Raw genomic sequence first — 26,636 nt, forward strand, 5'->3', positions numbered from 1 at the left:
ACAAAGCTCCCTTCCCTAGTGTCTCCACAGCTGGTATTCAACAGTGCTTCACCTATGGCTAAGCCACCTTTTATTTGCCCTGATTATTAAAAACATTAAATCAGGCCCATTAAACATCTCCTGGTTACTATTTTGCAAAAAGTAGGAGTCGAATGAACTCCAGCTGTAGGTCACGGGCAGGGGAAGCCATGGCTAGGTCCACATTAGCTTTTTTTTTTTTTTCCCTTTAAACATTATTTTCTTCTTTACATGCAATGCTAAAGGGGGAAAAATAAAACAGAAGAAAGTAAAAATAAAGAGTAAACAGGGAGCCCAGGTAAAAGTGGAAATGGAAAGGAAAATTGGGCATTTGAGGAAGTGGACCAAGAGGAGGAGGAGAGGTGATGAGATGCTTGGTGGTTTTATTTGGACATCAATGGATCTTGTACGTTTTTATAGTAAGAGAAGCACAGTTGTGGAAAAGGTTCTGTGTTTATCTGGGATTCTGGTGACATCACAGCACAAACTCAACATGAGTTATGGCATCATCAGACTTCTCCCCCAGTTCCCCTGCAATCTGTTTATTGGACATCTAGGTACGCCTCATTTTGGCTAAAAGCTGCGGTTTAACAGGATTCAACGTTTCAGGCAAAGGGTTGGACTAATAAGAATGAAACCATGACTATATACAGAAAGAGTTCAGTTTATAAACAAGTAACTGGTACCAGAAAATCGGAGAAAAGCACCAAAGCATTTCCCAAGCTGATAGATTATTAATTGCATAACTCCCTTTTTTTTCTTATATAACTAAGTATAAAAGACAACATTTCCATAATAACTATAAAAATGAAAGCCAGTCTGTGAAGGGCTGAGGAGTCTTTCAGGTCTGAGTTAGTTCTAAAAATGCCCTTAAACGAAAGGACGCAGGATATGCGACAGCTCTTCTTGGAGGCAAGGTCTGACCGGCAGGCTTTAGAGAATGGGATTCAGGTCTGTTCTGTGAGTGGTGAGCTGACTGAGGGTGGAGCTTCCCACCACTTCGCTGACCGCCGAGGAAGTGGTGATGGTGTTATGCTGGATGACTTGCTGCTGAGAGCACGTGGGGACGGGACTGGCGGGAGGGCTGCTCTCTGGACCTAGGGAGAAGCACATACGCACACCAATATAGCTCTCTCCTGGGTGGACTTGAGGACTACTCAAAAATACATTCCTAGGTGTTTACTAGAAATAGAAGCACTTTGCATATATTTTCTCCCAGGGTTAATTTCAAAATTGATTTTAAACTGTCATCACAAAGCTATGCCTTCCCAGCTTATAGCTACAAGCAAAGCCATGCTTTCAAGATCAGCAACGTGAGTTGATGTGGTTGAGTCCTGGTGTGTGAACTCTCCATCTTGTCTTTTCAAATAGCCATCCATATATCAAATGTGGAAAAATACTCACATGTGGTGGGAGAATCTGTGTTGCTCAATCTAAAAAATTATTTGAAAAGAAATTCACCTTCAGCCATGAGTCCCTGCTCCTCCCACCGCCCCCTACTCAATTAGCATTTAACCTACTGACACTCCAGGTGCAGATATTGAGATCTAGAAAAAGGGATCCACTTTACAAACTGGTAAACTGAGACAAGGTCGCTAGCTTTTCAACCTGGTGAATACCAGGCAGCATATCCTGACATACTGGATAGGATGCACCCAAAGACCGTTTCCTAGCCCACAGATTTCTCTGGAAGACTGCCAGCCCACTGGTAACTGGCTGCAGAATTGGAATTTGATAGGATTTTACAATGGCAAATGCCAGGGAAGGTCTAGCCGGAAATTACCAGGAGGTGGTGGGCATGTGATGAATAGGGGTCAGAAAAGAACTCCCTCTGGTGCTGAAGTCTGGCCACCACACAAGAATTCTAGTGTGATATCCACCTGGGTATACATTCTACGCTTTACTTTTGTTCTTTCAATAAAATCCAATGTGAAATTAGCGGCAAAAAACTGGACACCAAAAACAGCAAAAAAATCAATGACTTACTTAGATATCCTTGCGATTCTTTCTGCATGGCTGTTATGGGGCAATCTTTATGCGTTAACAACAACTGTTTCAGCTGTGCCACCTCGTTTTTCAACATGGACACTTCATTCTGGAAAGAGATGTATCAAAGCCATGTTGAGAAGACCAGAGAACACAACCCCGGGGCCCTGTGCATTTTCAGCAGTGAAACTGGCACACTTCTGTTATGTCTGAATGATGTTAATAATATTATTTAATAGGATTCACCTGAAAATTTGTAGCTTGCCTTCAGTTTAGCCCTCATGTTTACCAGGGGCTTTCTGAAGAGACTAAGTTTTAACTCAAGGGCTGAATCCTATTAGAAGCCCAGAGTTCAGGTGGTGAACTGTGGTCCAGGTTACTTGGGTGGGACTCTCCATTTGACATTTACAGGGTGACTCTGGGCACGTAACATACCCCAGCCAAGCTCCAGCATCCTTCTTTATTAGAGGGGGGTGAAAATAGTACAAAATTCTTTGAGTTGTTGTGAGGATTAAATGAGGCAAGAGATGCAAAACATTCAGAACAATGCCTAGCACATCCTAAGCACTCAATAATACATTTAGCTATCATAATAATCGTCTTTACACCATCTTACAAGCTCAGGTTAACACTGATCATGAGCAGAAGGTGAACATGAGGCATTGGGAAGACTTGTGCGGCAGAAGGAGCGGCTTCAGACTGAAATGCCCTCATAGTAAGCCAACTCATCTACGATGGATTTCCCAAAAGAAGTTCCTAATGGGCTATAGCTCAACAGAGTATGTCCCTCGGCCTGATGCCACTTGGTAGAAGGCTAGGAAGCAAATGTTGGTCTTCTACTGGTGGGATCAGGTCAGCCCAGCAAGACAAAGGGCAGTAGAGACTGGGGCCAAGACTGAATTAATTTGATGGGCTCATTAACTAGTTGGGCTAATTTCAATCTATAAACTCTTTCCTCCCTTTAATATTAGGTTGTGGATTTTGTGTGAGTTTAAAAAATTTACTTAGATAAGTGCCTCAAATCTCCACTTTATATAGTAATTGGCAAAGTGAGGTTCATAGCTTTGTGGAATAATGTACTTGGCACCATTGTCTACAAATACAGTTGAGCCTTGGACAGCGTGGGTCTGAACCGTGCAGATCCAATCACATGTGGATTTTTTCAATAGATACAGTACAATATGATTAGCAGTTGGTTGAATCTGAGGATGTGGGACCATGGATACAAAGGGCTGACTATGGGACTTGAGCATCAGCAGGTGGTGGTATCTGAGGCCAGTCTTGGAACCAATCCCCTGCTGATACTAAGGGATAGCTGTATAAATGTAGAATATAGATGGTTCCAAGGTACTTCCACCTGGTAAAATAAACTTTAAATGCAGCGCTATCTCAAATAAGCCATTTTACAATTGTGATAAATAATACCCTCACTCTGGCCAATGTTCATCTGTGGCTGCCAGGCATTCTACTCTGCATGTGCACAGAAAAGGGTGTTTTAACATTGCTGTCATTAAGTTGTATCTACACTTTCAATGTGAACTTGGCTTTTCAGGCATGTATTTATCACCTAGAAAAGTAAGCTGGGGATTCTAGAAGTTAATTAAAAAATTTTTTTATTTCAAACTGGTTTCAGAGAATATCTACTTTCAAATTCATTTGCGAAATATATTATAAGCAATCAAATGAGTAGCATAAATAAAAAATTAATAAAAATCTCATCTTCAAAGGCTTTTCTCATTCTTCTCCAAACTTTACAAAATAAAAATGCCTGAGAAGTTAGTATTAATGATGAATAAATCACTTACTTTCACAGGAAAATTGCTCTTAAATTTGAGGACATTCAGGAAGGTGAATTGCACCTCCCACCTCCAAATGAGTGTGGTTGATAAGGGGCCTTGTCAAAGCTGAAAGTGACCTTTGTCAATCTGGAGGTCAGTGGGACAACTTTATTTATAGGACAATTTATTATAGCCTTAAACACTAATTTTTCCCTGTGATTTTCTGCCCATTTAAATTCAGACAGCCTGCCTTGCATTTCTCATCTCTCCCTCTGCTTAAAGTAGCCTGGTAAAAGAAAGTTACTTTTAGGCACCCCTGGTTAAAAACAACAAACAGGCAAAAACAAAACAAAGAAGGAGAAAAAAAAAAAAAAAGCTAAGATGTGTGAATGTATAGATATTTGGCCTCAAAATGAAATGTGATATTATTTGTATTTGAACTATAGAGACAAGACTTTTCTGAAATCACCACTGCTTGACACCTGGACCCCAAGCAGAAACTGCCAGCTGCAGATAATGCAGACAAAGGTTCTAAGAAAGTGGAGTCAAGCTCCAATTGTTAGTGAATCCAGCCACACTTTTCTTCTGTGACCTAGGAAACAAATGAGGAAAGTATTTAAAACAACAAAACAAAACAGGATTTTCTTGCTTTCTTATACTTCTGAAAGAAAAGAAAAATCTCACTTGGTGGCCACCTTGGAGGGGTTGATTTTAGTCTCCATTTCTTTCCCCACTACGTCCTGGGCAGTCACACCTTTTCTAGGCAGTGTTCCATCTCCCAGGCACGAAGTACACATTGCTCCTGCTTTAAAAGAAACACTTTGAATTCCATTCTTTGTGTTTCTACAATTGCAAGGAGCCTACAATTCTTGATACACCCCAAACCATTTCACAATAAACATTCTGCTTTCGAGAGGCTACAATAAAACAGCACCAATCACTGCTATGAACAGCATATGTTGTGTTCTGGCCAATAACCAAAGCCCCATACAAAACAGATGACTTTGGTGGCATTTTTGTCTCTGGATAGCAAAGTGCTTTATTAATACATTCTAAGTATTGAAACTGAGGTCCTGGGAGTTTTGAGGGTCTGTAAAAGTTTATAAACCTAGAGAGCATCATGACAACGTCATTTAAAAATATATGTGAATATGAACATATTTTAATGTAATATATTAGGAATTATGTTATTCAGCTATGTTATGGTTGGAAAATGAATGCCAATAATATTTCTCGTAGAAAAGAGAAATCAACTTCTTGTTTATTAGATCCTGCACACTGAAGTATGATGCTGATAAGGACTAAAAAGACTAATGGCCACAGAAACAACAGAAATTCATGGGGCAGCTTCCAGCAAAAAAAAAGGAACTCTTAACTGAGGGTTGAGAATAATAGGGTTTGGCTTCCTAAACTGCCACACCAACCTGGTGAAAAACAAGGTGGCTGGACTAGTTTTCTACTTGCTTCTTGCAAGACAGCTTTTTATTCTACGAGTTGCCTTTCATTGAGAATGCTAATTACCTAATAATCTAATGAAGGTCTCCATCTTGATTTTTTATTCACTAGTTAACTGCTTTTGGTATTCTCAAACAGGCTTATATATCAAGTCATATTTCCTAAGGGAGCCTCTCCTGGACTTCCAAATCTTATCAGGGCAGATTCTAAAGCAGCATGTACAGTTTCACTTCAGTTCACAATTCTGAGTCCATATATGTGTCATATTGTGAGAGTTTATAGAGCCCTCATCAGACTCCACAAGGGAGCCTTTGGGTTAAGAGAGGTCAAGAATTGCTTCTCTAGAGAAAGTGGAGTGAATCATGTGCTGTGCACATGCACGATCATCTCAAAGATTCCGTATTATTGATAGACTGAAGTCGGAAATGCACAAATACTAGACTGTATTTTAAATAAAACCCCCCTTCAAGGTAACATAAATAGAGGTTGCCTTAAATATGCTTTGGAAGAGAACTACCAAACAGCAAACGTTTCAAAATGCATGAAAGAAATCAAAAGTGGCCTGGGAAATAAAAACCAGGACTTCTGGAGACATTTTCTTACTCTCAATTACCTTGCTTTACGAATTGAAACAAATCACCATTTTTTTTTTTTACTCCCCTCTGTAGGTTATAATAATAGCTATAGGTCTTCATATAAAAGCTCATTTTGCAAAAGCAAAATATTAACAATCAGCATTGATTCTCTTGCTGAAATCAGCCCTTCATTTTTTAGTTTTTTTCTAAACTAGTTTGGGTTTGCTACTCTAAAAAGGTTAGCCATTTAAGTAGGGACCGTAAGAACACTGATGCAGTGAGATCGGTCTGTTCTTAAACCCATAAGGTTGCCTTGAGATGAAGTAGCACCCCTATAGAGTCATTCAATACTGTAATAACATACTCTAAACAAGCACTCCAAGAAGTCCCTAATAGCTACATTTGCACTTTTTGGCTTTGGGGAGTGTCATTTTGTTAGTATGATAAACTCAGAATGCTTTTGGATGCAAGCAGTAGTCTGTGCCAAAAAAATAATTACCAAAATGGGCCCTGCAACATTGCGGGGTTGGGGGGCTGGTGATGTGTAGATGAGCTGAGGCCAGGTTTGGTTCATTCTAAAACAAAGGACTTTCGATTTGTAAAGCAACAGTTCCCATCTGGCCTATTCTCTTGCCAAGTCCCAAACCTGGGCTCATGTGTCTAAAATTTCAGCAGCGACTGAGGCCATGTGTCTTTGCACTGAAAAAGAAAGCAGTTATTTCCACGGGTGACTAGATGATTTCCATATTTACGGAACACAAACAATCTACTGAGCACTGCATTAGCAGCTGATGAATTTAGGGTCGGTCTTAGCCACTCTGTCAGAGAAGAGAATGTGGATGCCTTCATAGTTTAAGAACTTTCTAGAATGAAGGCTCACAGAGCAGTGGGCTAGGGCAAGAGAAGACTTGCTTGGGTCCTTACCCTGCTACTCACTGGTGGTGTGACTTTCAGGAAGACTACTTACATCCTCCGAGCCTCAGTTTCTCCCAAATAAAATGTCAGATCGGGTGGTTTCTAATAGGGCCCCAATTCCTATACCTGTGTTGACCTCTTGGGTAGAAATTTGCTGTGAGATGAGGAAATGAAGTCTGGGGAGTTTGATTCTGTTTTCTTAGGTCTGATTTTTCCAATCTGAAACTCTGCAGCCTAACTAGAAGGCTTTATGCTGAAAAACAACTCAAACGTGGCAGCTGGCCATCCAGACCTTGGACATTCGTTTGGCTGGAGTTTGTTTGTTTAGCGCCTTCTATTTCTGTTTACTTAAAATTTGGCTCACTGGACCAGCCTCAAGAGAGACACCTTTTTCTTTTGACAAAGGTCCAGTGAGAGGGAAAGGGTCATTCAAAGGTAGCAGAATCCGCACATCCGATCCAGCATCACAAGGCCTGGTGCAGGGCACACAGTATCCCAGCAAACATGGAGCCCTTGTGGTTTCTGTCCCTCTGAAGCAAAGCAGTGGCTGGAAAACACCAACAATGAGTCTTTTTGACACTGTCCCTTCCTCAGGCGCTGCTTTAACAACCCAAATTATTGGTGTCTATTGAATGGCCTTAACAGGACTTTTTTTTTTTCCTTCTGTTTTTTAGGAGCTAGAATTCTAGCATCTCTTATCCTTAGCTATTCGGGCCCTAAAAATGTGAATATGAATAGATTAGGTTCTCATAAAGGATAAGCTTACCTTCTATGGTAAAAGCTATCATATATGTGCATTTATCAAGTCATGCACACATTTGACCTCAAAGTAAACCAGTATCTTTACTTTTCCTGGTTCTCTGCTGTGACCCCGTCCATGTCTTCATGCTCTAGGATGACAATTAATACCCTGGAGTCATCCTACAAGGACTCATTTTAGTTAAAACTCATTTTAAAATGTATTGGCATCTGACTCCGTATCAGGAAGCTACTCATGGCTCCTTGGTCTAAGTCAGTGGTTCTCAACCAGGGCTGACGTCGCCCCCGACAGGGAACACTGGCAATGTCTGGAGATGTCTTTGGTTGTCACAACTTTGGGGGGAGGTAGAGAGTGCTACTGATACCTAGTGGGTAGAAGTCAAGGATACTGCTAAGTATCTACAATGCACAGGAGACAACAAAGAATTACTGAGCCCGAAAGTAACAGTGCCAAGGCTGAGAAGTCCTGCACACGTTCGTGGTCCTCTTGCAGACCTCGGAACTGGCAGCAAATCCCAGAGGTGCTCACACTTAAGTCCTTACAAAACCACTGCTGTAATATTTGCTAGGTCACATACCCCAGAACTTTTATTTACTTAACACGTTTGTACAAATTAACTCAGTCTTGATGATTTAGCCTCATCCTTACCAAAAATATCTGTGAAATTGAAGGTTTGGCGTGCTAATCACATTTTTCAATACATATAAAAATTAAAATGTGATTATTATTAATATTAAAAGTATATACCCCAAAACTTGGGTTCTACCTAAAACCTTCTCACATAATACATGCCTGCCAGATTCTAGAATGACAGACTTTTGAGTGAGAGTGGCTTCGGAAGTGTATGAGCCCAGCCATCCCCCTACGGCTGGATTCCCTTCAATCACATTCTTGCCAAGTGGTCAGGCAGCCAGTTCTTGGACACTCCAGAGATGGGGAGCTCATTCATTTATTCAACAAACAGATATTTGAGGATAGATACTCAGGAACTCCCCATACTAGACCTGACACTAGAGAAAGGAGGTAGGTGCTTGGGGGAGAGGGTAACAAAACACAGTCCCCACCTTCGTGTAGCATACGAACTAGTGGGGAGAATTATGATCTTGTTTCCCCCGTATCTGCTACGTATGTTTCCCAGTTTCTTTCTCATGTCTATCATAAAAAGAATGATAAACATGGGGGGAAGTGAACACCCGTAAATTATGACAGTCAGGTCCGTATAGAACACAGACTTCCTTTGTATTCCTTCAGTTTGCACACTGGATGCCCCAAGGACATTTCCATCGAATGGAATTGAATATGCAAAGGCTTTGAAGGTTTGGCAGCCTAATCACTCCTTTCTAAGGATGCACAGAGAATCGAGGGGATAAAGGTGATCCATGAACTAATGAGGAGCAGATTCTCCCTTTGGGGGGCGCTCTTACCCCCTGCCCCCGCCTTCACTCCACTCTTCGGCCATTCTCTGCTCCTGGAAGCACTGGGCTATAATCCACCATTTTTACTACTACCCCTGGACTGTTGTCACCTATCTAATACTTGCTTTTTCTTCTGCTGGTGAACAGTGCACTCCTTTTTGCATTAGAACAAATGCCCTGAACTCCATTATTTGTACAGCATGAAGTCCCTTGAAGAATCCCCAGGAACCCGAGTTTCTCAAACAGTCCTAGAAATGGCCTCGTTATAAAATGACCACCCCCACTTCCCCAGCCACTGAGCCACTCAATGAGAAGCAAAAATCTCGCAAGATTCCCATCTTGTCGAGTTTGAAAATGAGATGGAAACATGCCTTTTCTTGTGGAGCAAAATCACAAACACCAACCTTTCCTTCCTCTATTAAACCAAAATACAGATCATTTAGTGTAAGCTGAAGCAACCCCCTCACCCGCTGCACATAAATAGCCGCCTTTCAGTTGAAGATTTATTATGTGCCAGGCACTGTGCAAACGGCTTTGTAGACATTAGTTCATTTATTCCTCCCAACAACTTTATGAGGTTATTCTTCCCATTTTATAGATGAGGAAACTGAGAGCCAGAGAGCTTAAACACACAAGCAGATGCTGAACAGGAGGCTGAACCTCTGACCAAAGTTCGGCTCCCAGCCCTGTAACTTAGTTGAGCAGGATCTCCCTGCTCAGAGCAGATTGATTTAAAGCTGAATGGTTGTTTTGTTTTGTAGAATGTCTCAGAATTAATAAAGCTTGAGGAGTAAGCCTGCAGTTGCCCCTGGGCTAATGGGGGTGTTACTGCTTAGGTCAACCAGTGCCTGCCGGGGCAGGAAATGCCAGCGCTACACAGGGCCTTTGAGTCCTGGGGAAAGAGACAGTGGCCTGCACCTGAAGTTGCATGTTTGTCTGGGTGAGTTCTTCTGCTTTCTTTTCCAGTGACATCACCCAGACCTTCCTCTTCTGTCTGCAGCGGGTGGCGGCCGCCCGGTTCCGTTCCAGAAATTTCCGCCGCCTCTCGTCGGGATCCTCGTCCACCACCCTGCGCCGGCGCCCCCCTGTGGGCTGGGGCGGCTGTATTGTCTGGGTTGGCTGCATCTGTTGTGTCGCTGGTGAAACCTGCAGGGGAAATAGAGGGAGGGTGTGACGGGGAGAGAGAAGGGACATGTTGGGTACCGTGCAGAAATGCAAAGTGCAGAGAGTTGCTTTAGTGAGCATATCAAACTGGTTTTCTAAGAATGAAGCCAACAATGAAATCACGCTCGTGAAGAGGAAGAGCATCGCCGAGCTATCTTCTATGATATTTTGGCAAGATATAGGGGTGGCTTGTGAAAAAGAGAGTCAAGTCGGTTTTTTTTTTTTTTAAATCCCTGACTGGCATTTGGCTGACTCATGATAGAGGAAACAGTTTTTTCCTCCTTAGGCGTTAAAAATGTTTTAAGATGCCTTTTAAAAGCTTAAATGCCAATGTATGGCGACAGGTGAAGACAGAGATGTCAGGGTGACTGTCATCCCACTGATGGGTCTTCTGTCATCTGCAGAAAACTCCTGGGCACGTTGTGAATGCGAATAGTGTCAAAACTGTGTTCGTAGAACACACGTCTGGGGCAGCATCCCCTCTGTGACTCCTATCAAAAGAACCCCATGAAGCCTGGAAAGCAGCTCAAATCCTTTTGTCACAGTTTCACAGTTCTTAACGCAAAGGACTAGATGGACCGGCAAACTCCGCATGGGTCTGCCTCTTCCTTGGAGCTTGACCAAGGTCAGAGGAGTTACAGGAGGCTTTTCCAGGTGATGGAGAAGTGGGACCTTTGACGGCCCATGCCGGAAGCAGCACCGATTCCTGTTATGCACCATGTCTATGGGACAGGGAGGGATGGTTGGATATCCCCATATACTTACAATATAAAGAAATCCTAGGAGTGGCAAAGCACTTTATTAAAGAGTTTTACTACACGTAAGGTCTGCATGGGGCTCACCAACATCTAAGGTTTTAGGGACCCCCACTCATATAGCTTTATTTCCCTTCATGCGACAGGCACTCAGCACCTAGTGAAATTTCTACAACTGACGCTTTATGTGTCTGGACACCTAATGCTTCTCTAATGCACTTCACTCCTTCCCCTTTCTTCATTCGCAATAAAGAGTGTTGTTTCTTTTTTTTCCCTTCCCCCTCATTGCTCAATCACTCAGGCTTATAGCTGAAATACCTATAAAGTTGTTTTACAAGAGACATTTAACCTGCAGAAATAACAGGCAAAAAGTTTTTAAAATGAAACCCAGTAACCTTTTCTACCACATTCCAACCCTATGATTGAAATCAATCAGAATGACTGTAATTGCACTAATAATGGCTCCTGGCTGACATCAGCTGACTGATGGTGATACATTTTCAACCTAAACTCTATCAAACCCTACATGACTAACTGTAAAAGAATCAGACTGAGGACTGAGGTTGGACCGCATCTCAGTAATTTTCTTTAAAGCAAAGACATTTTCTAAAACTGTTTATTGGCAATTCCTTTCCTCCTGATCACAGAGGAATAACAAAATAAACTGTCTAAGATCTTACTCACCAGAGTGGTTACTAAAGATGTAATCCTTGTTATTGGCAAACGTTTAGCGCTAGGCATTTCAGATGCTAACTTCTGAGCTAACCACTGCAAAGCAAAGCACTAGGAAAGAACACGCTAGCTTGGCTATGTTTGCCTTTACCATTTCTTTTTGTGAATTAGTGATCTCTCATTGCCAGCCCTGGGCAAGACTCTCAAGTAGGCAAAACTAGATTTTAATCTCCATTGCAGGAGCCTCTTTTTCAATACTGTATTCTCCTACCCTAACTTCAGCCAGCCTTTATCCCCTGACACTCTTCCTGTGCCTTCACCCACAGGGCTAAGTTATGTGGTGGTTTCATGCTCCATCCAAGTTCAGGGTTCAAGGTATGGTTGGCTAAGAGAAACCCCTGGTGGCGAAGGAGTGATACCAGGACTCTGAAATCACATCCTTATATGCAAGAGAATCACAAGAAACCAAGAGAAATTGGAAATGCAACCTTAAGACCAGAATTTGTGTCTCTGGTAATTATTTTCTTTTTAAAATGACATTCTATCGGGGAAGGGGAGGGATAAATTGGGAGTATGGGATTAATGGATGCACACTACCATATATAAAATAAAAAACAAGGATTTATTGTATAGTACAGGGAACTATATTCAATATCTTGTACTAAGCTATAATGGAAAAGATTTTAAAAAATAAAGATATATATCAAATCACTTTGTTGTACACTTGAAACTAACACAATATTTAAATCAACTATATGTCAATAAATAAATAAACAAAATGGCATTCTATTGACATAGATGCCCTGAAAATTTTGATCAAAAGTAATTAACTGTGATTTCAAAAAGATAGAATTTATTCCAAGTCATCTTAGAATCTTAGAGTTAGGATGACCTTAATAAACTTCCACTCCTATTACTCTGATAATCATACAATGAGTGTACATGACAAGAATCTCCTGTAATCAACCAAGTGAATACAATTTAAGAGTGGCATTTTGAATATTGTCTAAATGGTCTCGTTCAAATTCCAACAAGACCAACCTGGACTCTTTCTTTTTAGTACTATAGGATAAAAAGGCAACCAATTATAAAAGCAATTAAGTAATTGCATATACAATTGGCCACTTACTGACTTGAAATGAAGGACAACTGGCTAGTTGGTAATTAGCTAATGAATGGCTGTTATATTTAACAAACTGTTAAACTTGTCTGTGAAGTAACTTGCCCATAATGGCAACCAAAACTAGACCCTATCCATTTCCTTAAAAAACAAGTACACATGTGAACCTACCTGCCTATCTTTAATCTTGTAGTTTTCCTTCTCTCTTCTAAATGCATGTTGTACTAGGGCATTTGACAAAAAAAGTGCCTTGGATAGCACTTCATTGCTAAACTACTTACTAAACTTCTATCACATTACTTCAGTTCGGAATTAATAGTGGCTAATGTGTATTGAAAACTGTGTCGAGGGCTAAACATTCTCTTACTTAATACTCCTAAGTCTATGAGCTTAGTCTATTATTATCCTGTTCTGCAGATGAGAAAATTGAGGCTTAGGGAGGTTCATCTACTGGCCACAGTCACACAACAAGTAAGGTGGGAAAAGAATGAAAGCTTTCTCACTCCAAAGCCTGCACTGTTACTCGCTATATAGAGTGACTCTAAGAACCTTTGCAAAAGTCAGCTTACCTAATGAATACGCTTATCTACTGACTAGAGCTGCTTATCGATGACCCATTTTGTGGATGGCTGTCCAGGTTTGGTGTGTATTGGAGGACGAGGTGCAAGAGCTCTAAAAGCTGTCTAGTGAGAGGTACAGAGGCAGATGGTGGCAGAGATGGTGAATAAGTGTTATTGGGCGATCCCAACCATTCTGACCCAGTTGGTTGGAACCTGGCAGTATGGAATGGGTGGAGGGAACTGACAGAGGTCATCCTGCTTGAAGGTCCAAAGTGTCTGGGGCTAGCCATGCGCCTAGACATACCCTTCATCCACCTACTGAAACTCACTCGGGTACATGGACCCGCCTCTCTTCTTGGGTGGGGTGACGTAATGTCTGCTGGTCCCCCAACCCTCTTCCAGTTGAGTCTAAATGCTGGCTTTCTTTCCAACCACTCCTGGTGACTCTCCACCCCTGGGATCTGGCCTTTCTCTTGAACTGATCATCTACAGAGCTTGGCTCTCTGTCTGCTCCTTCCAACGCATTTCACATTGGGTGGGATGAGTCACCTCTCTTAAGCATTTATACAGCACCTTAACGCCCAAACATCCATTACCGAGCTTCTTTATCTGCCTGAAATTGTTACTCTTTGCATTTTTAACATTTGCTGTTATTCAGAAGATTGCCCATTGTATTTAAGTTCCATTTTGCAGGTGACAAAGTCGACTCTCTATGGTGTTCTAAAGCACTACAGCTAGCACCATGGTTAGAATTAACTTATTTTCCTCCTTCTTTAGTCACATCTTTCTTCACATGCTTTAATCTTCTTAATCCTCCCACTTGTATTACTTTTTTAAGGTTAACTCTGTAACATGCTACAAAAATAGATTTTGGAGAACTTGAAGTTTACATTTGCCCCTAGAAACTAAACCTGAGATTTACCATATTAGTTATAAAAACTATGATCCAGTAGGGTCTTATGGGTAACTGTTACCTCCTAGGAAATTGACAGAGGCCCCCAGAGAGTCACACAGAACACTTGGGTTTGTCGAACAAGGCTGCTACCAATGAGGCCCACATTAGAGCTTGCACTGTTACTGAGAAGGGGAAAAGATATGACGAAAAAGGTCTACCTGTGCTTGGTTGCCGGAGTGCAGGGGTGGGTGTGGCGAGGTCTGGTGATGTGCTGGGTGTGCATGAAGGTGGGAGTGGGAGTGATGATGTGGGTGGTTCTGCTGGTGATGGGGTTGAGGATGAGGATGGTGTGCTGGGTGCTGGTGCTGGTGTGGGTAGGGGTGATGGGCTGGCAGTGTCTGGTGCTGATGTGGGTGTGAGTGCATGTGATGATGTGGCGTCTGGTCTTGCCGGGAGCCCATCATTTCCATCATGTGTCCCATGGTGTTCATATTCCCATTTGACATGGCAGCAGGGTGGTGAGTCAGCGCAGCCTTCAACCTCTGAAACAGAACAAAACAAGAGTGCACAACTGAGGTCAGTCATGTACACAGTAGGAATTCCAAATCAAAATTACTCATTTTCAATTCAATAATATTTTATGATACTATTGTTAACATTTTCTTTTTACTGGTAGCAGTATGGCTTTTATATTAATTTCAATTTTTCATATATATTTATAGGAGGTAGGAGGCTCAGCATCCATCCGCCATAAATGTTGATTAATTCAACTGTTAGGGCAAGTGTACGGGATACCCTAGGCCTTCTACAAAAGGTATTTCCTACTCTCCAATTGTTCATCACATCCTGATGATAGTCAAATGCAAGTACAAATCCAATGGAACCCATCAGTGTGATAATGCCACTGAACAAAGGGCCCACCTGATATGGCACTGTGTTTTATAATGAGTCACAAGAATAAAAGATTTCTGCTACTCAAAATATTTCTCAGACTCAAAGAGGAAATAACTATAAATTTTAGAATACAGGAACAGTCCTAATGTTATTTTAAGTCTTCAAATGAGATTAGAAATCCATAACTTTGGGAGGCAATACGTGGATCTTTCTATTTCTTACAATGGTATTTCTCATCATCTCTCCAATAATCTAATTTTCTCACACACTAACATTCTTCTGATTTGGGGAAAGAAATGAGGAAAGCAGAAGAATATGGAGTATTACACTTCCACAGCTTGTGATGACCACATCACAGGCCAGGTGTAAGTCTAACACAAAAGCACATCCATCAACAAGCAAACAGACATGCTCCCAGAATCTAACCCCTAAGCAGAGGTCAGCAAACTTTCCTATAAAAAGTCAGACAGTAAATATTTTCATCATTGCATGCCTTTAAGGTCTCTCATAACTACTCAACTCAGTGCTTTTGGCACAAAAACAACTGTAGATGGTATGTAAACAAATGACCATGCTGTGTTCCAATACAACTTTATTCAGGGACAGGAAATTTGAATTTCATGTAACTTTCACGTGATACGAAATGCTATTCTTCTTTTGATTTTTTTCAACAATTTAAAAATGTAAAATCCATTTTTAGCTCCTGCACTTTGCAAAATTTAAAGACTTGGTAATAAGCTTAGTTGCTGTTTCTTCAAAATTTGTATTTTCTTGTACACAGACAATTATCATATCCTGAGGGGCACTATGTACTAAGTACTGTATAATACAGTCACTCCTTGGAAACCTATCTTCTGCAGAGATGACAGTCTAGTTGGCAAGCTCACATTGGCTTCATAAAGTATTTACTAGGGGACTCCAAATTCTCTCCTGATTTGTGTTCTTATCTGATTGTTGATGGTGGTGTGTAATCACTGAGAAATGGAAAAGGTGCATTAAATTTGATGATCAAAGCAACCACGCTCCAGCTCTGTACAATATTAATGATTCTCAACCGGTCAGGGTAAACTATTGATAAATACAAATTCAATTCAATTCAATTCATCAAAATCCTTAGTTAAACATAAAGAGCCTCCACTTGTTAAAAACAGGGGGGGCAGTTTGACAGATTATATGTTAATATTTGATAATCACTGAAAACGTTCCCTGCATCCTCACTCAGTGGTGACTTGCTTCCTCTTTGATGAGCAATGTCTACCACACAGCATCTACGGACATTCATAATGGTTGTCCTGAAGAAGTTAAGCTTCCTGAATCCCTGGGAAAGATTAATGTTGTGTATTGTGTTTATTTCTAAACATAAAACTGATACCTCTGATTTTTAGGAATTATTTAATTGTCTTTATAAAACTGCTCATTATAATAAATGAGCAATGCTTTTAAAAGTACAATTAAATCAGTAACCAATGAACCAAATGCATTGTTTATATTTGGTGAGTGAACAGCATTCCAGACAATTCTATTCATATGTAGAGATGGAGGAACAAGTAGAATAATCTCATAATAGCTTGTGATTTAACAAAACTCTTATTTGAATAGAACATAAGCAGAAGAAGTGAAAATGGAATGAATTGTTGGACTTCAGACACGTTTCTTTACTCCAAGAAAAGTTTCTAAATACCTCCGAACTTAAAGGTGAAGAAAATTATGAAAAAAATTATATTGAAATATTTTAGTTGACATTACTAGATAGCACTGATGGACTTTCTAAACTATTTTTCATAATTTCATTTATATAAAAATATACAGCTGCAGAGTTAAAAAAAAAAAACCAACAACTACGAGAATATGAGGAGAAAAAGTGAAAGTCACCTGCCTGCCTCCTTCCTTCTAAGCCCCCTTGCTCAGATGTACCCACCAGGTATCTGCAGACACATCCTTAGCACTTATCAGAATACGTTTGTGCAAACCCTTTGTATGATACATGGTTCTGTATCTTGCTTTTTTTTTTCACTTCAACAATATATATCTTCAACACCTTGCTGCAGCAGTAAAAAAGAGCTAATAATAATGGCTGGCATGAATTGAGCACTCACTATGTTCCACTCCTCATTCTGTGTTTTACAGGAGTTAACTCACCTAATCCTCAGAACAACCTTGCAAGGCACAAAGAGGGGCGAGGCCCTGTGCCCAGGCTCTCTCCGCTGGAGAAGGGTGGAGGCGGGCTACCTTCAGAGTCTGCTCCCTTCACCACCAGAAGGCATGCCATGCACACTTTGCCAAAAACAGGAATAGACTGTGTTATGCCACCTCCCCATTATCCAATGGGAAGACAGAAAGAAGTGAAGGGCCTAGAAAAAAATGACAAGACAAGATGCCATGGCTGCAAGGTCTGGCATGCAAGCGGAGGTCCAGATACACTCGTTCTGAAACTTGGCAGAGGGCAGGGTGGTGGTAAGAATTTCCAGGCAGCTCAACTGCAGCAAAGGACCATCCAGGGCTTAGTCTGATCACCTCCCTTGTTACACTATGAAGAGTGGGTACTTATATTCGCCCCTCTCCCCACCCCACTGCCACAGCCCATAACCACAGATCTGATAAGGTCCACGCATCCTGTCTCCCCAGTCCCCCTTCCTATCCTTTGGGTATGTCACTGTCCTAGGTCTTTCTAATGTTCAGAGGATGAAAGAAAGGCAAGCCCTTAGTACAGCCTACACATAGGCACCGTGGGGTGTGGCCCGACCTTTCCCACCAACTACAAAGGTTTGATAGTCTTCTCGCCTAGGAAGAGCTTTCCTTTCCCTCAGCCATTCTCGAGCTCTTGGCTCCAGGGTCCTCCTTCACAAAATTCTCCCCGGTCTCCTGGTCTAAATCAATTCCTGTTGTTACATGCTCCCAGTAGGACCACAGTCCACTTTTTAAAATTCAGTTTATAGTTAAGATTTTTAGTATCACCATTCAATTAATATCTGCCAATAATTCCAGATGATAAGCTTCATGAGAGCAGGAACCATGTTTGACTTTCCTCAGTGTTAAATTCCCAGCTTTAACACAGAGCCTGGTACATGCTGGGCACTGAATTCATATTTTTGGAAAGAATGAATGAATGCATGCATGAATGAATGAAACTATCTAAGGCTTATGATGGGAATGTAGCATTTTCACCTTGGATCACTGCAGGTGGTATTTGTAGGAAAGGCTAATTTTATCAGTCAACGAAGGTCAGCAGAATGACTAGAGAAGTCATACAGGCAGACATAAAAGGACTGTCTAAAGAGCTCCCGCTCCACACCCTGCCTGCCCTCTAAAGAAATGACAACAGGAAAAAAAGAAAACAAAAGAGGAACTGACTTAGACCAAGAGATCAGGGAGAATTTTATGAAGGAGGATCCTGGGGCTGAGAGCTCTAGAAAATGTCTAAGGGAAAGGAGAGCTCATGCCAGGCAAGAAGACAAAAGGAATAAACAAAAGGAATGAACATTAACTTCATCTTGATATACTGTCCCTGAAAAAGTGGCATGGAAAATTGAAAAGCTGCTTAGGAGTGGGTCACTGCGTTATCCCTACAATGCTACAAACAACTTTTCCACCTTTAATTAAAAGCAGATGGAGCCTGACAAATACATACTATGCATCAGATCTTCATCTCTCAAATAATTAGCTTGTACTGTTAAGGGAAATTACTTGATAGCCTCAAGTCTATTCTTGCATGTTTCACGCCAAGGCAGTAATACTAATAAGGCTTGTAACATTCCATGTAACTATTCACTCAACAAATATTTATTGGGCACTACGTTAGGCACATTACTATTTGCCCACTACCCGAAAGAAATGCAAGACACATAAAACCAAAGCTTTTTCAAAGCACTGGAAGGAAAAACACACCCTTAAGGGTCGAAATGAAGACTTTCAAGCACCCCTTAGAGAGTCTTGGGCCTTGGGTTGAGTCCACCCCCAAAGCACCAACCTACGTCATCTTTGAAGGAAAGCAGTGAAGACAAATGATGATTGAGCCGCTTTGCACATGCCACATTTAATATTCTCCATGTCACTTCTCAACAGTCTGGGGCATTTCTCAAAATCCTAAAGAGCCCACTGCCTCCCTGGACCCTGGGCACACTGTAAGTCATTAAGACACCAGATACAGATATTTGTACCCAACTCTCTTAGGGATGATAAATGACCAGCAAATGAGTCCAAGCTGTATTTTGCAGAATGATTTTTCTTTTTGAAGCTGAACTGGGTATTAGTTTAAATAACATTCTATCCAATGCCAAGAAAAGGCAAGGGAGAGAGAAATTAATGAGCAGATAAACATATATTTTTCAGCTATAAAAACCAGGGCTATTCCTGAGGTGCAATTGCAAGAAAGAAAAAAAATGATTCTGTTTACTTTCTATCGTCCTCTACCACATCCATTTATTTGAGAGAGCAAATCAGGAGAGACAGCGAGAAGTCTGACACAGCTGGCTTCAGTCAATAGGGGTCATTTTCATTTGGTCTGTGTATTTTATAAGTTCCTTGTTCACTGTTCCCAATGGGAGGGTGGGCCTGCTGCCCGGGATCTGAGTCTTGGTAAGAAACCAGCTGTCCACCTCATCCCACACCACGCACCACCGCTGCCATGATGGCTCAGTCCCAGTGCCTCTTTAATCTCCAGTTTAGCTCAGTTTTGCATCGCAGCACGTCGTATGAAACCGAGGTACACGCAAACGTCATTCCCTCCACTTGAGTGCACGCATGTGGGCCTGCGTGAGCACACACGCGTGACACACCCACCCACACCCACCCAGGCAATTTATGTCCCATTAACAACTCATTCTTGCCAATTAGAAACATTTGTGGAACTGTAAAAACATTTCTTCTCCGTTTTCGGCACGGCTGCTTGCTTATGCTTTACGGACTCCAAAAGCCAAACCGATTTAAACATTATTTGAAATTCAGTTGTGGGGGCAGGAGGGGTAGGGATGGTCGAAGCATTCTTTCTAGAAAAGTTTTAATTAAAAACAGCTCTTGATTTTGTTCCAGAAGAGAATGTGATAATATCAAAAGGTAGTGTTGCTGAATGGACCACAAGTTAGAGATTACCTATATAAAAATAAGATAAAATCCATATTCCTATTTCCTTTTGAATACAAAATAATTCCCATCGGAAGCCACCCCAAGGAATTTCTGTAAGTGTAATTTACACATCAATATATTTAATCAGCTGAGGCGGTCAGCACAGGCTCTTGAATGGTCCAAATGGTCAATGATGTGACACCAGAAGCCTTCACTGGAGGAGTGCTCACAATATCAATGATTACTAGCTTGTTTTAGGTAGCAAGGATTTCTGAAATTTAAGTCTCTGAATTCATTTTTAAAAAACCCTCATATTTATCCACTGAATTTTATGACTGTACTTGGCCAATTTGGATCCCCAAATGCATCCCAAACTTGGAGAGAGACCGGGATGAGAACTGAATAGATAAGGTCCACGCCAGGTTCGCAGTACGTGTCTCAGGGAGTATGACGGGACAGTTACACAAACTTGGAGCTTCATTTAGCCAAAGTAGAAAAGTTTCAGTGCCCAGACTCATATCTGGACTTCAGGATGTCTATTAAGAATGACTGTATAACTCTGACAGCATAGCAGATCTTAAAATCCACATTTACTTCAGGATCATTGTTAAGATGATTAACTAAAATCACACCTGGCTTAATCACTGGGAATAAAATATGCTTATTTCAAAACTTTCATAATGTAACTCAGCTATGATGGTTTCACAGCTTAAGCAATCTGCTGCTTTAGATTTTGGTTTGGTAGTAAAATTTCAAATAACGCTACCAGGTAGGAGGGAGCAATTACCAGGGAAAGGGGAGGATGTTATAAGGTCTGGGAGGGAAAATATTCATACTCGTTGTCATATTGGCATTAAAAAGTACTAACCCTGAAGATATTAGAGATGATGTAATTAGAAAAAGAAAAAACCCACAGAGGAATTATATTATAAATCAATACTTCAGTCCACTGGAAAATGATGCAAGGAAATCTCACAAATAAGGATAGTATCTCAGAAAAGTGGAACTCTGGCAATCCTAATGTAAGCAAGGAAAAGAATTCAGTGTTTGATTTCACTCTGTCACTGTCCACTTGGTGGGTGTAACTTCTAAAATGAGGTAAAGCAGACCTAAGTGCTAGGTGACATCTTAAACTTTGGTGGTTAAAAACCCAAACAAACCCCAGAGACAGCTCTTAAGCAATTTCCCTGCCAGCCTTTTTATATTAATATCTAAATCATATCTTAATTACAGTTCTGCAAGAGTGAGACTTCAATTTATTCCTGTTAAGGGAAGACATTAATGAACGGACATTTACAGGACTGTTTTACTTCAGATACCACTTCCCTGCATCTCTTCGACTCAGGGGCTGTCTTCTACAATTCAACAGGCTGGTGAGCATTCGAAGAGGCTGTGCATTTTAGTGAATTTCAGAACCAACTGCTGTTTTGAGAGCAGGAAATAGTCTTCATTCTACCGTAAGCTTTATATTCGTCCTTAGATAAGTAATCTACTTGGTTCTACGTGTCGCAATCTACCTAACAAATGAGGCAGGATCCTGAGCTCCCTACTCCAGAGACAAGCTCTGAGTTGATGTCTGCTAAGAGGTAGGAATCTATTGGAGACGTCAGTATGAATGTCTAAAATAGAGAAAAGTCACTGTTTCAGAGAACTTCAAAAGAAGAATAGAAGACTTGGAGTGAGAAATCTAGGTTTAAAGGCCTCTGGCTCTACCACCTTGGCTGGTCATTTTGAGCTTGAAATTCCTCCTCTATGAAACGGGGATTCATAATAGGGAAAGAAACAGTATAAACCAAAAGGAGATACAGAATAATTCGTGGAACAGAGTGGAGTTGTCTTGTGGGCAGAAGTTAATACCAGCTTTTGATGAAAAATAAGAAATAACCTTTTTTTTCTTAGCATTGTTATACTTCAGATTTTTAAAATTCAAAATAAAGCACAATGGAACAGTATGTATCCATCGAAAGGAATGAAGTCCTGATACCTGCTGCAACTTTAAATGAATCTCAAAAACACTATTATATGAAAAAAGCCAGACACAAAGGGTCACATATTGTACGATTCCATTTATAGGAAATACCTAGAACAGGTAAATCCACAGAGACAGAACACAGACTAGTAGTTGCCTGGGGCTAGGGGAGGGCGGAATGAGGAGTAACTGTTAAATGGGTTACAGGGTCTCATTTTGGGGTGATACAAATATTTTGGAACTAGATCAAGGTGACAACTGCACAACATTTTTCATGTACTATATGCCACTGAAATGTACACTTTACAATGGTTAATTTTATGTTCTATGAATTTTGTCAACTAAAAAATATTTTTAAAATAAAGCAAAATGAGAATCTCATCTTTTAACAGGGTGCTAATAGAAACTCTTGACTTCATCTGAGAATGACTAATATTCATCATGATGTCAACCTTATGTGAACACTGTCTTGTGAACAATAAAAGCCAAAAAGATATTTTGTCCTAGAATAGATAAGGTCCACGCCAGGTTCGCAGTACGTGTCTCAGGGAATATGACTCCCCTGCATGATGCTGGCACCCTCTTTTTCTTACAACTCTACCAACTCCTGGCTGGCTTAGAACTAAAGAGAAAATGCCAAAGGCACAGCCACCAGCGGTGTATGACACAAAGCTAGTAGAGAGCATTTAATACACTGGATGAAGACCCAGCATCCAAAAAGGTCTTGGCAGACTAGCATCAAGGAATCCAATAAGAGAAATTTAATGGGGTTCAGTGTAACATCTTACTCTTGGTTAACTAAAAGAAAAGAAAACCTAGACACAGCAAACACCAGTATGTCCAGAGACAGCTCAGAGGAGACACGGCTTGGCGATTATATATATAATAGAGGATGCAGGGATTTCATGTGACTTTGGAAAGCACCATTAGGTGATGCACACATCAAAACACTTGAAGTGACTTTTCAGCTGCATCAAAAAACAAAACAAAACAAAACAAAACAAAAAACAGATTAGAGAACTTAATGCAAGAAAGCATGATTCCTGCTCACCTCTGCACAGGCCAGGATGTACACCGTACGAGCCTGTGTCCCTGTATCCCTGCCCCCAACGAAGATCTCACATTACGCCTGATAGGTGTTGAGTTTTCTCTAGGGAAGTGGACCAATTCTCAGCTGATAGTACATATATGCCGTGACCTTTTGTTTCCCTCTCTAATGACACTGTGATGAACTCCTGTATTCGCACATTTTGGCTTATTTGCCTGGTTATTTCTAAAATGTGTTTTTTTGTTTTATTTTTTAAAGTCTGGTGAGTTGATCCATCCAGTTGAGTTCAATTTCTGGGCAGAGGTGATGGTAGATGGTAGTAGTAATAGCAGTGTGTGTGTGTGTGTGTGTGTGTGTGTGTGTGTGTATTGTGTAGGGCACAGAGGCTGGATGTCTATTGACGGAGATCTAAAAGGAAAGGTTGGGGGTGGGGGCACCTGTCAAGTATCAGCTTTAGATAACCAGTCTGTTCTTGGGTCTCATTTCTTATTCTATCAATATCCTCACACCCAGATGAGATATTGCCATATTAGAGTTTTAGGGTCCCCTGCTCCTTTCAGATTACTGAGCTCCTTAAGCACTATGGAATGACCCTGGGTACTAACGGGGCCCTAGCAGATATTACATGCTCCTGGCTGGTTTCCTTGGCAATTTAAAAGGTGCTGAATACACAGTGGGCTTAGAATAAATATCTGTTGATTGCCTGCCTGCCTGCCGCCTGCAAGTCTCCAGGAGTAGTGCCTAGCCATGGAATGTCTTTGAAGGGCTGGCCTATAATTTTCTCCACAGAAAGAACACCTTCTGGGGGCGGCTGCAGGGAGAATAATGCCCTTTGTCTTGCTGGCGAACACTACTCACCCCCCAAAACCCAGCACCTGCAAGCCGGGGTAATTTTAGGTGAGGGCTTATTTCCAGCTTTTATAGGAGAAGAAAGTTCTATTGGAAGAAAAAAAGTAATCCTTTGTTATTTTATTTTGGACGAGCTTTTAATCAGAAACATAGGCAGTAACATATGTTAGAAAAAGACATATGAAACATAGAACTTTGCGTTTCTAACTCACAATGGAAAATCCACATTAATGCCACACTAAGTTTGGGTTTTTAATTGCACGGAAGTCAGCAAATTCAGAGTTCAAGTTCCCACAGCAAACTTGACTCCATATGGGCATCCCAGGACCCTCTCTCTGAGTGGGGTGACCTAATTATTTGGCAAGAAAGTAGTGCAATGAATAGTGATGGAAAGGATTTCTCCTCGCTGCTGGACTTCCCATCATCCCAAGCAACATGGACATCAGGCAATGCTAACTGCATAAACTGTACCTTCTTTAATGCATAGCCGCCCTTGGGTGTGTGCTTGGTGGCCGTCATGAAGAGCAATCCCACTGCAGCACTGGAAGCAGGAGGCCCACGACTTGGCATGTGCTGCTTGGATGGGGCGGCCAGTCACCCCACCACCAGTCGTCCATCATATCCTTCCCTACGCCCTTCCGAGAGCAGTTGTGTTCAGTGGGCACTGCCCTCCCAGCCCGACTCCACCCCCAGAGGACACTTCTCAGTAACTCAGATGCTCAAATTTCTGAATCTGAATGTCTGACTAAAAGGACTTCCCTGGACACACCTCTGCCTGGTCCTGGGAAGACTTCTCCAAGATAGCTGTTCGATATTGTCATCTTCTAGCTTCATTCCACTTACTGGGAGATGGCGAGATGCGTGCCACCGGGTCCCTGTTGAAGGCATTAGTTGTCTGGCCAAGGGTAAGAAGACTCCAGGTGTTTCCTCTCTAACTACGGGCAGTAGGTTGTACGGACGTATGGGTTGTCCTGCCCCTTGGTATCCACAGCCACACCTATCTAACACGCTGTGTATGTCCAGTGCTGTCTTTCTTCTTGCTAAAATGGTAATGGTATATTCTGGTTCCCCATTTGCCTCTGATCTAATCCCTGTGTGAGTCCCCCAAAGCATGTCAACAAAGATATGGGAGGAGAGTGGGAGGGAGGAGGGGGAGGAAAAGAGAGACAGAGTACAATAGACTCTGATTTTTAAGTGCTGCTTAGGTTTCTTTTTGGGCTTTGTAAGTGTTTGTGGTCCAGAACCACTGGACCAATAGCCAAATCAACTTTTTGTGATGGTCCTATCATCCTGCTAAAATAGAGTTCCAGGTCTGTCTGTGAGTGGTCTGGATCGTGTGGTGCTCAACTCAGCAGCCCTTGGACGACACAAACAGCACATCCATAAATAGTCCCTGGGCTCTGAGCACACTGAGAATCAGAGATGCCACTTCTGAACAGCCTGTTCTCACTGAGCAGGAAGGACCAGGAGAAACCTGTGAGAGACTCAGGATGAAGGAGCATCATCATTAATGAGAGCTCCTAACACAGCACAACCTTTGGTTTTTTAGGCAAACCACACCAGGGAGAATAAAGCTGTGTGTGGGGAAACTAAAACAAAACACAAAATCTTTTTTTTTAATTGCATGCCTACATTTAAAGCAGAAGAATTCTATTTCTCATAATGCATGTCTACTTTTAAGGCATTTCCAAGAGAAGCCATTTATAATTTATGAAGAGTCTGGTTGCTTGTATGTTTATAAAAAGTTATGCTTAAGGAGAGCTTTTGAATTATGCTCAAGAAGATGATGGTACAGAGCACTCCCAGCCAAAAATGAGGAACAACTCTTTTTCCGAGCTGATGTGCATCCAAATCATGTTGGTTCTCACACACAAAAATTCTGTTAATATCTGGGTATTAAAAAAAATCAAGTTTTCTGTGCTCTTTGCCAGTTTGAGAGTTTTTCTTTTTGCTTCAGGAGGTATGATCAACAGAATATATTAACTATTTGCTAAGCTATCTTTTTACCTTTCATTTCTATTGTCTCCACAGTGTACAATTCAATAAACCAGAGATCTAAGTCTACTATTTTACTGCCTACAACACAAGTAATGGGGGTTGTGGGGCGGGAATGTGGAAACATCTCTTTAAATCACACTGTCACAACTGAGTACCATTCTAAAAATGCCAAATAGAAAGCTTTCTGGTTGATTTATTAATTGAAAATGGCCTGTCTAAGAATTTATCTTCTAACAAGCTTAAGATATCATTTTCATGATCTGTCTTCTTTTCCAGCTTAAGCAATTTCTTTTCTGACTCCAAATTTCTCCTAAGCAACTGCTCACCAGGAATTGACAATAATATAGTAGCTTGCCCTAAATCAGTGCCTTCCTTCTAGAGAGAGCAAAGCTCTTTGCAGACGTTAAGCCTCTGAAGTGGGTGATGAAGATCATTCCCCACGTTCTGGAGATGTAGGAAACAAGTGTTAAGTCACCTGCTTGGGAGCCAGTGTAGACAAGGAATTTGAACCTGAGGCTGTTCTTGGTGGGGCAGCCTGACAGCCTGCCTTGTTAGAAGAAAGATGTTGGATAATAAAGAGCATGTGGAGAAGGCAAGAAGGAAGGGAAGAGGCAAAAAGCTGGAGGGGAGGGACAAAGACACAGAGGAGAGAAGAAAGGAACACAAGTCAGCTCGGTTGGAGGTGGAAAATATGCTCTACCCAAGGGCTCTGATACCTGTAGTCATCAATAGACAATGATAAGGCAGAA

General features: G+C 41.3%; 1 protein-coding gene across 6 annotated transcripts in view; it reads right to left on the bottom strand.

Moving 5' to 3' along the window:
- Positions 1-225: 225 nt before the first annotated feature.
- Positions 226-26,636, bottom strand: part of CREB5 (cAMP responsive element binding protein 5) — a 379,577-nt gene continuing 353,166 nt past the window's right edge. For all 6 annotated transcript variants that reach the window (XM_072964769.1, XM_072964765.1, XM_015237286.3 and 3 more), the window contains 4 exons: positions 14,287-14,610; positions 9,821-10,048; positions 2,005-2,113; positions 226-1,115 (listed from right to left, as the gene is read on the bottom strand). In XM_072964769.1, coding sequence (XP_072820870.1) covers positions 952-1,115; positions 2,005-2,113; positions 9,821-10,048; positions 14,287-14,610 — 825 coding nt within the window. In that variant the 3' untranslated portion in view covers positions 226-951. The remainder of the gene's footprint in view (positions 1,116-2,004; positions 2,114-9,820; positions 10,049-14,286; positions 14,611-26,636) is intronic.

Source organism: Vicugna pacos, chromosome 7 (assembly GCF_048564905.1).
Source record: "Vicugna pacos chromosome 7, VicPac4, whole genome shotgun sequence".
Classification (NCBI taxonomy): domain Eukaryota; kingdom Metazoa; phylum Chordata; class Mammalia; order Artiodactyla; family Camelidae; genus Vicugna; species Vicugna pacos.